Source organism: Mobula birostris, chromosome 11, assembly GCF_030028105.1.
Source record: "Mobula birostris isolate sMobBir1 chromosome 11, sMobBir1.hap1, whole genome shotgun sequence".
Classification (NCBI taxonomy): domain Eukaryota; kingdom Metazoa; phylum Chordata; class Chondrichthyes; order Myliobatiformes; family Myliobatidae; genus Mobula; species Mobula birostris.
This window is the reverse complement of record NC_092380.1, coordinates 109,660,067-109,673,080: the sequence shown is the minus strand read 5'-3', so window position 1 is coordinate 109,673,080 and position 13,014 is coordinate 109,660,067. Positions and strand designations below refer to the sequence as shown.

The 13,014-nt window shown below is 43.7% G+C and overlaps 1 protein-coding gene across 3 annotated transcripts in view; it reads left to right on the top strand.

Moving 5' to 3' along the window:
* The window catches only part of mapk8ip1b (mitogen-activated protein kinase 8 interacting protein 1b), a 143,157-nt gene extending 131,041 nt beyond the window's left edge, over positions 1–12,116 (top strand). For all 3 annotated transcript variants that reach the window (XM_072273205.1, XM_072273203.1, XM_072273206.1), the window contains exons 9-12: positions 2,358–2,477; positions 5,058–5,128; positions 7,864–7,962; positions 11,569–12,116. In XM_072273205.1, the coding sequence (XP_072129306.1) occupies positions 2,358–2,477; positions 5,058–5,128; positions 7,864–7,962; positions 11,569–11,641 (363 nt within the window). In that variant the 3' untranslated portion in view covers positions 11,642–12,116. The remainder of the gene's footprint in view (positions 1–2,357; positions 2,478–5,057; positions 5,129–7,863; positions 7,963–11,568) is intronic.
* Positions 12,117–13,014: the final 898 nt, after the last annotated feature.

Here is a 13,014-nt window from a genome sequence, read left to right as displayed (position 1 = left end):
AACCATACACTTTCCAACATTGTATTTCATTGTAATGTATGGATCTATTTCTTATAGAGCAATAACAGCTGCTCCAGCACTACATATTGACCTATTGTCCACATATGCGCATTGTTCTCTCTCTCTATCTCTCTCTCATTGCAATGTGAATACACTAGTTAAAGCCATCTCCCATGCACGTGCTTTTATTTAATCGATATGTGTTGTTCGTCCATCATTGACGTCGATGAGGACCTCAATACCATTATGATGGTGTCGAGACTAGCGCGTGATGCGCAGCGTCAGCCTCACTCTCTCTTCCCAATTCCCAACTGGATCCAGTGGCAAGACAAGAGTTGAGACGGCTGGAGATGGGACTAGGCGCAGTGGATGACCGGGACATCTTCTGCGTCTTGTCGTGCTCTACACATTCCACGACACTTGTAGAGACCGCCTTCTTGACCGTTGGACCTTCCATTGGTCTCATCCGCTCAAGGAGTCTGTCTTCACATGCTGGGATAGACAACTCCCTATCTCACCGAGGGTTTGAGACCCGTCGGCTACCCTCACCTGGTTTAGCCGGCTTGTCGAAGCCGTTGCCCAGGGTGTGGCCGCTGTCGCATGCAAACAGCTACGGGGAGCCACAGGTGAGAGCTGAGTGCCAGGTGGGGACCGAAGGTGGGCTAACCGCCTTGAAAAGGATGCGACATGTTCCCCCACCAGAGGTGCTACCCCTCCCTGACACCCCATACACCCCACTGTCATGCATTGACACAACAAATGGAGAGAGAGGTGGTTCACAGAATAAGGGGGGAGGTGAGGAGGAGAACTAGTGGGAGGAGTGTGTGGGTGATGGACGGATAGAGAGGGTGGGGAAGCAGAGAGATGTAGGTGGATGGGGGCTGGTTCAATCAGGAGGATGAAGAAGAAAGAGTGGTGGGAAAGAGGACAGAGGAGAGCGGCTGCTAAAAGTCTGAGAATTTGACTTGGAATTGGTTTATTATTGTCAAATGTACTGAGATACAGTGAAAAAGTTGTCTTGCATACTTTGTACAGATCAGATCATTATACAGTGCATTGAGGTAGAACAAGGTAAGACTATAACAGAATACAGAATGAAGTGGAACAACTACAGAGAAAGTGTAAGTGCAGGAAAACCATAAAGTGCAAGATCATAATGAGGTAGATTATGAGGTCACAAATCCAACTTAACATATTAGGAAACTATTTAATGGTAGAAGCTGTCCTTGAGCACGCTGGTGCCTGCATTCGGGTTTTTCTGTCTTCTGCCTGATGTTTATGCCGCCAGGTTGGAGGTGGAATATGAGGTGGTGTTCCTTGAATTCTCATTTGGATGTGACCTGGCAGTGGAGGGGACTGTGGACAGACATGTTGGTTTGGAAGTGGGAAAGGGAACTGAAATGACTGACCATCAGGGTGTTTTGAATACAGACTTACAACCTCATCCAATTACTGCTATATTTGGGTTACCAATGATAGACTCAAATCATTTAACCTCTTCAGCTCACCGGATGATTGCACTTCTTACTTTAATGGCTAGAAGATCCATTTTGCTGAATTGGAAAGAGATTAACCCTCCTACTGTATTTCACTGGTTTTCACAAACTATGTTGTGTTTGAGTTTGGAAAAAATTAGAAGTGTGGTTTATGACCCTTCCATTAAATTTGAAAAAACTTGGAGGCCATTCATTCAGCATTTTCATATGATGTAACTTGACCATTTCCAAACTTATTTTATTTCTCTGTAGTGTTGGTTGAGAGGAATGGAGTCGTCGACACTAAGATTTTCTTCTCTTCCATTTTTACGTTGTTAGAATTGCCCAAGTCTTTTTAGTTTAGTTGACTAATTCTGTTTAGTTTAGTTTTTTTTTGGAGTGGGGTTTGTTTTTTTTTCCTATATTTTTTTTTCTTTTTCATGATTTTTCTCCAGTTTTTTTTTGTCCTGTATTAGTCATTGTAGTCCTACACGAGTGGGAGTTTTGTCAATTTATACTATTTGGTTTTATAATTACTCATTTTAAGTATAACAATGTATTTCCAATAATTTGTATTATTGCTATGTTATGTTTATATTTATGAAACTAATAAAAAGATTGAAAAAGAAAAAAAAGAAAGGCAGATTATTTGCTGGTTATCATTTTACTCTTTGTGTAAGCTTCCTGTGCATGTAAGGGGTGCCTCCAAAGTGATTCTTGTAGGTAAAACAAATTGTGACATCCTAAAAGAGACATGAAAGATGCGCTATCAATGCAGATCCGTTTTTCATTCTGTGTGAATCTTAGAGTAAATGTGGTGATATTGAGTGAAATTGCTCTTTTAACCACAATGTCTCAACTTCTTTGTGTTTCTCCTGATAGATTGCAACAACAAGAAGGTTGACGGTACAGTTCAACCCTCCTTCCAGCTGTGTGTTGGAGATTAGCATGCGGGGTATTAAAATAGCCGTGGAACTCGAGGGACTTGGTGCCTATGAGAAGGTAAGTCCTGCCTGTCACATCTCTACAAATAGAATAAATTAGTTTATGATTATCAAATGTACCATATAACAGCAAAAACTATAACTCTCGCTTCAACTGGCAACTTAATTATAGGAGATGACAGCCCTCCCCCCACCCCGGCCCGGCCAAACTTAAGAAATCTCGTTTGGGTGGATGCTGCACGATGTGTCCCCTGTAACAAATCAGTACCCAAAATAACAAACAGTACACAATATGCAATTAAACGATTAAACTTTATAATTCTTAATTTGATTATATGGTTAGTAAAGAAAACAAAAAAAGAAAAAGGGCCCATTCTTATGAAACAGTCAAATGCGCAACATTGGAGCTCACTGATAAGCCTGTTCGTCCACCATCGACCTCCTCGAATCGTCGCTGATCTTCGGACCCTCGCTTCAAGTCCACCCTGGTCTGGCGGTCTACCAACTCGCTCCATTCGCGTCTTCTCTCCTCATCTCTCCCTGACAAAAGACCACAAATTCCCGGCTCCCAGACACACAAGAAAGAACAACATCCTGCTCATTGGCTAACATGCCCCGTTATCTCTAGTCATAACCCAAACATTGCTGATTAGCAGTGGAACGTTACAGAAAAACCATTACATTAGCAGTGAAACCTTACAGCGTATTTATATATATATATATATAGGCTAGTATCCATGATGGAGCTGACTAAGTCCTTCTGCAGACTCCCTGCTTCCTCAACACTACCTGCCCCTCCACCTATCTTTGTACTGTCTGCAAACTTGGCCACAAAGCCATCAATTTATTCTTCCAAATCATTGGCAGTGTTCTCAACACTGGCTCCTGAGGCACACTCCCTAGTCACCGGCAGCCAACCAGAAAAAGCTTCTGTTATTCCCACCCTTTGCCTCCTGCCAGTCCACTAATCTTCTATTGATGACAATACCTTTCCTGTAATACCATGAGCTCTTATCTTGTTAAGCAACCTCATGTACCTTGTCAAAGGCTTTCTGAAAATACAAGTAAACAACATTCACTGACTCACTGACTCTCCTTTGTCTGCTATTTCCTCAAGAATTCCAACAGATTTGCCAAGCAAGATTTCCTCTTTAGAAAGCCATGCTGACTTTGGCCTATTTTATCATGTGCCTCCGAAATCTCATCTTTAATAATAGACTCCAACATCTTTCCATCTTTCCAGTCAGGCTAACTGGCCGATAGTTTCCTTTCTTCTGCTTCCCTCCCTTCTTAATGAGTGGAGTTACATTTGCAGTTTTCCTGTCCTCAGAAACCATTCCAAAATCTAGTGATTTTTGAAAGATCATTACTAATGCCTCCACAATCTTTCAGCCACCTCTTTCAGAACCCTGGAGTGTAGTCCAGCTGGTCCAGGTGACTTGTCTATCTTCAGGCTTTTCAATTTCCTAAGCACCTTCTCCTGAATAATAACAACAACACTCACTTCTGCCCCATGACACTCATGCATTTCTGGCACTCTGCTGGTGTCTTCCACAGTGAAGAGTGATGCAGAGTACTTATTAAATTCATCTGCCATTTCTTTGTTCCCCATTACTACCTCTCCGGTGTCATTTTCCAGCAGTATGATGTGCATTCTCATCTCTCTTTTACTAATCTGAAAAAAAAAACATTTTGTATCCTCATTCTATTATTGGCTAGCTTACCTTCATATTTCATCTGTTCTCCCTTTATGGCATTTTTAGTTGCCTTCTGTTGGTTTTTAAAAGCCTCCTAATCCTCTACCTTCCCACTAATATTTACTCTATTACATGCCCTCTCTTTAGCTTTTATGCTGTCTTTGACTTCCGTGGTCAGCCACAGTCACCTCATCCTCCCTTTATCTTTAGGATGTATCTTTCTTGTGCCTTCCAGATTTCCTCCAGAAACACCAGCTATTGCAGTTTCGCCATCTTCCCTGCTAGTGTCCTTTTCTAATCAACCTTGGACAGTTCCTCTCTCATGCCTCTGTCATGGCCTTTACTCCACTGTAATACTAATACATCCGATTTCAGCTTCTCCTGAAACAGCAAGGTTGAATTCTATCATTTTACGATCACTGTCTGCTTAGGGTTCCTTTATCTTAAGCTCCCTAACCAATCCAGAATTGAGATTCCTTTCAACCACATTTAGCCTGTTTAGACTATGCTATCTCAGATAACAATCCTATAAGCTGGATTTTCAACAACTCCCTCACTTAGATCTTTAGACGAGAGTTATGTTGCATCGGAACAGCCATTTAAACCACCAAATCCATGCTGACCCTTTTTCCCTTCTGCACCAAATCATTAGGACTGTAACCATCTCTGCCTTGCCTGTTGAAATGCCTGCTCTGCATAGTGACTGCATCTAGTTCTCTGACGCTCGCCTACACTCTAGCGATAATGTAGGGTGACCTTAGGGACATGAGAAGGAACCTGGATTAAATCCACAGAGGGTGAACATACACAACCCACCCATACAGTGCCTGAGGTCAGGACTGAACCTGGGTCTCTGGCATGTAAGGCAGCTGCTCTCCCCACTGTGCCACTGAGCTGCCTTTGCTGCGCATTAATTTTTCTTCTCTGTTATCTTGTGGCAGGGCAGTAAATGCAGTCACTTCTTCCAGTTGAAGAACGTTTCATTCTGTGGATATCATCCAAAGAACACCAAGTAAGTGAGATTTAAGGAAATAAATTTATTTGTCACATATACATCAAAACACCCAGTGAAATGAATCATTTGCATCAACAACCAAGGCAGTCGGAGGATTGTGCTGGGGACAGCCATGCTTCTGGCACTGACATAGCATACTCACAACTCAATACCCCTACCTTGTACACAGGTATGTCTTTGAAATGTTGGAGGAGACCAGAGCAGCCAGACAAAACCCATGTGGTCACAGGGGGAACGTACAGACTCATTGCAGACAGTGAAGCCAATTGAACCCCGATTGTTAGTGCTGTAAAGCGTTGTGCTAATCACTACGCTACTGTGCCTTACCAAGGTTCTTTAATTCATCCATCATTCTGGAGCGACCTATCAAGAGTGCCGTCTGACCACAGGCAATCCAATCCCACCCCTACCTCAACTGCAGCCAATCAGAAGCCAAAGCAATCATGGCCATCAAAATCCAGGGTACACGTCCAACAAGTCATCAGATGACCACCTCAAGTCATCTGAAGAAGGATGAAACATCAAACATGGATCTAAGGTGGAGGACCCCTGAAGTAATACCAACCCAGCATCCTGAGGGGTCCCACCCAACCTGATCGGAATCAAGATAGTTGAGAATTCACACCCACTTGACCCTAATTAATACATACGTAATAGCTCATGTACTCAGATAGACAGGCCTCTTACCTCCCTCCTTTTCCTTTCTACCTTTCCCTTTCTCCTTTGCCCATTCCCTCCTCCACCCCCTGCCTCCCCAGCTTGGCTCCTGCTTGCCTCCTCCCTCCTTTCCTGCTTGTCTTTTTCCTTTTCCTCCTCTACCTCGCCCTCCACCTTGTCATCCTTCTCTTCCACCTCCTCCACCTCATTGTCCATCTTTGTTCCTAGTGAAGGATGGCTTACCTCCATTCTAGTTCCGTGGGCAAAGAAGTGGTTGATGAAATCAGAAGAGGGTGCTGGACAGGTGGGCAGGGGGCGTGGGAAGTAGTGTCCACCTTCTGTTGTTTTTGCTGGGTTTCCTTATGCTTCAGACGAAGAAAGCCGAGGTATTTCATCCACCCTTCACCTGGATAGAGCCAATGCTTCTCCGCCTTCCTGAGAATCCATGGGCCATGGGTTCCCAAAGGCCAGTGAGCACGTTACGTCATTTGGAGAGCATCCTTTCTCATAGAGTCAGAGAACACTTCAGCACAGAAACAGACTCTTCGATCCATCTTCCATGCCAACCAGCAAGCTTTAGTGATCTAAATTTTGTGGGAACCACGAAAGCTTAACAGTTAGCTTGACACCTTTACAGCGCATGGTGTTCTGGAGTTCAGAGTTCAATTCCGGTGCTGTTCTCTGCAGGTCCTCCCCATAGAATGCCTGGGTTTTCCCTGGGTGCTCCAGTTTCCTCCCACAGTCCAAGGATGTACCAGGAAGATTAATTAGTCATTGTAAGTTGTTCCGTGATTAGGTTAGGGTTAATCGGCTTTGTTGGGGGTTGCTGGAGCAAATGATTAAATACATAAATAAGTAGATGCTGTTTCTGAAAGGGTAGTGGGTCACAACTCAGTGGGAGCTCCTCAGAAGTTATTGGGTAAACACATGATCAGGAGAAGCTTACTGCTGCTGGAGACAAAGCAGTCGGAATGGGTTGTAATCAGGACCGGGAGGGAAGGGGGAAGAAACCAGAATAAGAAGGTGTGAGGAGGGAGAGGGATACGAGCCGGCAGGTGATAAGTGAGGGGGAAGGTAGGTGGGTGGTCCTTGGGAGAGCCTGCCTGTTTAATAGAGAGGAACACACATGGTCACTGGATGACAACAGACATGGCATGTTAGTTCCAGACCCTCATTCTGTCTCTGGGAGCCGTGTAGGAGGTGTCAGTGAAATTGCTGGCAATCCGGACATACTTGCAGAGAGACATCTTGTGAATTTCAAAAGGGTATCTCTTTACCCAAATGCCTACAGGACCAAATCCACAAAACTCATGAACTTAATCTTCACTGGGACAGTTCCAGAACAATATCTGTTCTGTATTTGAGAGATATCTATGGCCAAATAAGGACATCCAGGAAACCACTTTCATGGCAAATCATAAAGACAAGAAACTCTGAAGATGCTGGAAAGCCAGAGTAACACACACAAAATGCTGGAGGAACTCAGCAGGTCAGGCAGCATCTATGGAAATGAATAAGGAGTTGCCATTTTAGGCCAAAGCCCTTCATCGTGATTGGAAAGGAAGGGGGAAGAAGCTAGAATAGGAAGGTGGGGGGGGGGCGGTGGAGGGAGAGAAACTCAAGCTGGCTGGCGATAGGTGAGGCCAGGTGAGGGGGAAAGTGAGTGGGTGGGGTAGGGGGTATGCAGTAAGAAGGTGGGAAGGTGAAGGACTGCAGATGAATGAATCTGATAGGAGAGGAGAGTGGACTGTAGCAGAAAGGGAATGAGGAGGGACACCAGAGGGAAGTGATGGGTAGGAGAGATGAGACTGGGTAAGAGAGGAACAGAATGGGGATTGGAAAATAAGGAGGAGGGGCAAAGAGAAGAAGTTACCATTGGGGCAGGATTTATCAGGGCCTGAGACATTGTCTGTTTATCCTCCTCCACAGTTGCTGCCTGGACTGCTGAGTTGCTCCAAAATTTTCATTTCCAGAAATGGGTTGTGTTGTCTACCAGCACAGCATGTCAAATAGCCACTGCCCCTGAAAATCCTCCTTATCTTCCTTTGTTTTTTTTTTCCTCTCTCGCCTTTCAGATATTTTGGGTTTATCACCAAACATCCTTCAGATCACCGATTTGCTTGCCACGTTTTTGTCTCCGAGGATTCAACAAAGCCGATTGCGGAGTCAGTGGGGTAAGGCATTGTTTTCTCTCAACCTCTCTGGTGCCTGAAGTCAGAGATGTCAGTTCAGCAGTGCAGTCAGAAATGCCAAAAGATAATGGCTATGTATCATCTACACCAGGACCACCAGACTCAAAACAGTTACTTTCCCCAAGTAGTAAGGCTGATCAACACCTCCACCCACTAACCCACCCCTCCACACCCCCAACCACCACTACTTTATCATTTCCTGTCAGTCACCTCGTGTAGAGACTCCTGTGCCTAGCATCACTTTATGGACGTACAATCAATCTATGTATATAAGCTATCTTATGTATTTATATTTACTGTGTTTTTTAATTATTATTGATTATCCATCAGTGTGTTTTTTTCTGCTACATCGGATCCAGAATAACAATTATTTCTTTACACTTGTGTATTAGAAATGATACTAAATGATCTTGAAACTCAAGTAAAAACACAAGCAAAGTAAAAAAAAAGTAAAACAAAAGTCAAATTTACACGGATGTTGCATGGACTTGATTACCTGAGTTACCTGAAAGGTTGAATAGCTTAGGACTTTATTTTGGAGAATGAAGGGAGATTTAATAGAGGAGTACACAATAATGATCTTGGTGATAGGTTAACTTATACAAAATAAACTTATCACCATGTGATTAAAAACAAAATGAAGAGACTGTGATACTGTGCAGAAATTGTCAGCTTCTCTGAGAAAAATAAAGTGACTTGAAACATCCAAAACTGGGGAATTTTAATTCCTGATATTCAATTCCATTTGCGGTTCTTCAGACAATGAAGATGTTCTTGCCTAGATCCAGCAAGACTGAGATTTGGGCTGTTAAGTTCCACAGAATTATAAACAATTATGAGGGACATAAATGCAAGCAGGCTTTTTCCACTGAGCTTGGGTGAGACCAGAATTAGAGGTCATAGGTTAAAGGTGAAATACTTAAGGGGAATGTGAGGGGGAAATTCTTCACTCAGAGGTTGGTGTGAGTGTGACGAGCTGCTGGCAGAGGTGGTGGATGTAGGTTTGATTGCAATATTTAAGGGAAGTTTGGTTAAGTACATGGATGGGAGGAGTGTGGAGGGATGTGGTCCAGGTGCAGGTCGATGGGAACAGGCAGAATAACAATTTGGCATGGACAAGATGCTGCAATGCACCATGGCTCTACAAACAACATATATTCAATCAAGTTGGACTTTCTTGAAATCTACATTCAGTGGCCAGTTTATTAGGTACAGGAGTGGAACCCTGTGTGGTCCTCTGCTGCTGTAGCCCATCCACTTCAAGGTTTGACGTGTTGTGTGTTCAGAGATGCTGTTCTGCACACCACTGTTGTAACATGTGGTTATTTGAGGTACTGTCGCCTTCCTGTCAGCTTGAACCAGCCTGGACATTCTCCTCTGACCTCTCTTATTAATAAAGTGTTTTCATCCACAGAACTACCACTCACTGGATTTGTTTTTCTTTTTTGCATCATTCTCTGTAAACTCTAGAGATAGTTTTGTATGAAAATCCCAGGAGATCAGGGTGTCTCTATACTGTTTCCTTTGGCTTCCACAGGAACATATTCCTTTCTGTAGTTTGCTGTAAAGCAGTCTCTTAGGTAGTCGATGGTTTGACACATGAACTATGTGGCCTGAATAACTGAGACTACATGAGGATGGTGTAGATACTTGTCAGGTCCAACTTGGTAAGTGCCTCCATGTCAGGAATCCTGTCTTGCCACTTAATGTTGAGGAGCTTTCTGAGGCCAACTGTCTGAAAATGGTTCAGTTCCTTGGCGTACCGTTGGTACACTGTCCATACTCAAACCACCCTGTCTGGCACCAACAATCATTCCACAGTCAAAGTTACTTAGATCACATTTCTTCCCCATTTTGATGTTTGGTCTGAACAACAGCTGAAACTTGAGCATGTCTGCATGCTTTTAAGCATTGAGTTGCTGCCACATGATTAGCTGATTAGATATTTGCATTAACATGCAGGCGTACAAGTGTACCTAATAAAGTGGCCACTGTGTGTAGATGCTGTCCTTGAGCCTCATACCTATTGGAGCTCTTTTATCTTCTGCCTGATGGCAGATGGGAGAAGAGAAATTGAAAAAGGTGGGAGGGGTCCTTGATTATGATGGCTTCCTTCCTGAGGCAAAGTCAGTGGGCTGTGGGGGGGGGGTACCTTGCATGATGGATTGGCTTCGTTTACAACTTTCTGAGTTGCCTTACCAATCTGTGAAGCATCCAGATAAGATGTTTTCTATGATGAATCTGAATTGGTCCTCTCCTAGTTACTACTCCAGTTATAATCGTCCCTTCCTTACCTCTCTCCTTTTCACCCCATGGCAATTTGCATCTGAAACCTTTCGGGGCAACATAATACGCAACTATTTTCCTGCCTGCCAAATTTCTATGATACAATGACACAGACTTTGTTGGTTTTGAATAAATGTTTCATCCCAATAAGGATCAAAGGTCCAGGTTCAATGTGCTGGAAATTTGAAGTAATACACACAAGATGCTGGAGGAAGTCAGCAGGTCAAGCAGCATCTATAGAAAAGAGTAAACAGTCGATGTTTCAGTCCAAGAGCCTTCATCTGGACTGGAAGGGAAGGGGAGAAGGTCTTCTGTCCTCTCCTATCAGATTCCCCTTCTCCAGCCTGTTATCTCCTTCACCAATCAACTGCCCAGCTCTTCACATCAACCCCTCCCACTCTCCCGGTTTCACCTATCACCTGCCACCTTGTACTTCTTCCTCCCCTCACTCGCTTCCTTATTCTGACTTCTCCCCCATTCCTTTCTGTTCCTGTTGAAGGGTCGTAACCCAAAACAGTGACAGTTCACTCATCTCCATAGATGTGGCCTGGCCTGCTGAGTTGAATTCCTTCGGCATTTTGGGTGTGTTGCTAGGGATATGCTGTGGTGTGTTGGTGGGACATGCAAAAAAAAAGCAACATTAACAATTATAAAGGAAACGAATTATTTAAAAATAAAGTTAGAGGTTGAAGTATGGAGATGGAGTAAAATGTGCATAAATACATAAAGACTAACATGTCGTTCATTGGCCCATCATGATAGTTCCCATGCGAGGTGATAGTTTAGATAGGTAAAGGGCTGAAGAAGATGGAATCTGATAGGATAGGACATTGGACCATGAGAGAAAGGGATGTGGAAGAGGGGCACTAGAGGGAGGTGATAGGCATGTAAGAGAAGAGAAGGATTGAGAAGTTAGCCAGAATGGGGAATTGACAAAAAGAGGAGGAGGAGAAGAAATTATGAGAAGTCAGAGAAATCGAAGTTCATGCCATCAGGTTGGAATATGAGGTGTTGCTCCTCCACCCTGAGAGTGGCCTCATCAAGGCAGTAGAGGAGGCCATGGACCAACATGTCAGAATGGGAATGGGAGGTCAAATTATCCTCATGTTCTGTCTGCATAGCCTCCCAGATGAAATTTCTCAACCTGAAATGTCAACTATTTATACTCCTCCACAGACACTGCCTGGCCTGCTGGGTTACTCCAGCATTTTCTGTGTGTTGCTCTAGATTTCCATCATCTGCAGAATCTCTGGTGTTTTGGATCTTGAGAGTAAAAGCTTTGTGTTTCTGTTTGATTTGTAGGAGGGCCTTCCAGCTGTTCTACAAGGAATACATCGAGTACACGTGTCCAACAGAAGACATCTATCTGGAGTAGATGTCTCTGGAGGTCTCCAAACGCTCTGGTCTCATCACATCTCATTCTCAAGCCAGTGTGATGCATGGACAGACTGAGCCAATGGCTCAATATCAGGATTCAGAAGTGTGCACCATCTCAACTGAAACCATTTTACCTATTGTTACTTTTAGCCATTCCTCAAGAATCTACAGAATACACCGTCATGAGTTTGTGACGCTTATCCCAATCCATCCATCTAGTGCCCCATTGGTTCATGACCAAACTGTTCCTGCTTGCTTCATAACCCTTGTGATGCGTATGATACGCAGTGGGCCGGTGTTCAGGTCTGGCTGGGAGAAGATGACGCCAAAGCGATGAGGAGTTACAAGATCTGTTGTAACCATAACGTTATGCTTTGTTCATTGATAGTATTCTGTGTAAAGTTCTTAAAATTTGTTCATGAAGTGTGTAACATGGTTTATTTAAAGGTTTGATGACAGCATATTCCTCTCCATTCTGGTTCTTTGAAGTCATCACACATATGAGGCTTTATAAGGCATTGGTCAGACCGTATTGGGGACCCATGTCTAAGAATGTTGACGGCATGGTAGCGAGCGGGTTAGCACAGCGCATTTTAATGCCACCCATCACGGTTCAATTCCCACTACTGTCTGTAAAGGATTAGTACTTTCTCCCTGTGACCACGTGGGTTTCCTCCGGGTGCTCTGGATTCCTTCCACATCGCAACGACGTACAGGTTGTGGGCATGCTATGCTGGTGCTGGAAGCATGCGACCCTTGCAGGCTGCCTCCAACACATTTTCTGACTGTGTCGGTTGTTGACACCAATGACACATTTCACTGTAAGTTTTGAAGTATGTGTGACAATAAAGGTCGATCTTTAGAGCAGATTTGCTGGTATTAGAGAAGGTCCAGAGAAGGTTTATTAGAATGATCTCGGGAATGAGAGTTAATATGTCAGGAGTGTTTCATGGCTCTGTGCTTTTACTCACTGGAGTTTTGAAGAATGAGGGGGGAATCTCATTCAAACTTACCAAATACTGAAAGGTATAGATAGGCCATTGAATAGGACGATGTCTCTTTAGAACAGAGATGAGGAGGAATTTCTTTAGAAAGAGTGCAGTGAATCTCACAACTGTGGAAACCAAGTCATTGGGCATTTTTAAAGTGGAGTTTGATAGATTCTTCATTAGTCAGGCATCAAAGATTATGGGGAAAAGGCAGGTGAATGAGGTTCAGAGGAATAATAAATCAGTCTTGATGGAATGGTGGAGCAGACTCAATGGGTCAAATGACTAATTCCACTCCTGTGTCTTATGGTCTTATTTCTTAAACAATGAGGAATGGATGCAGCTAAAGAGCACAGGGTGCCAAGGGTGGCAACCATGGTAG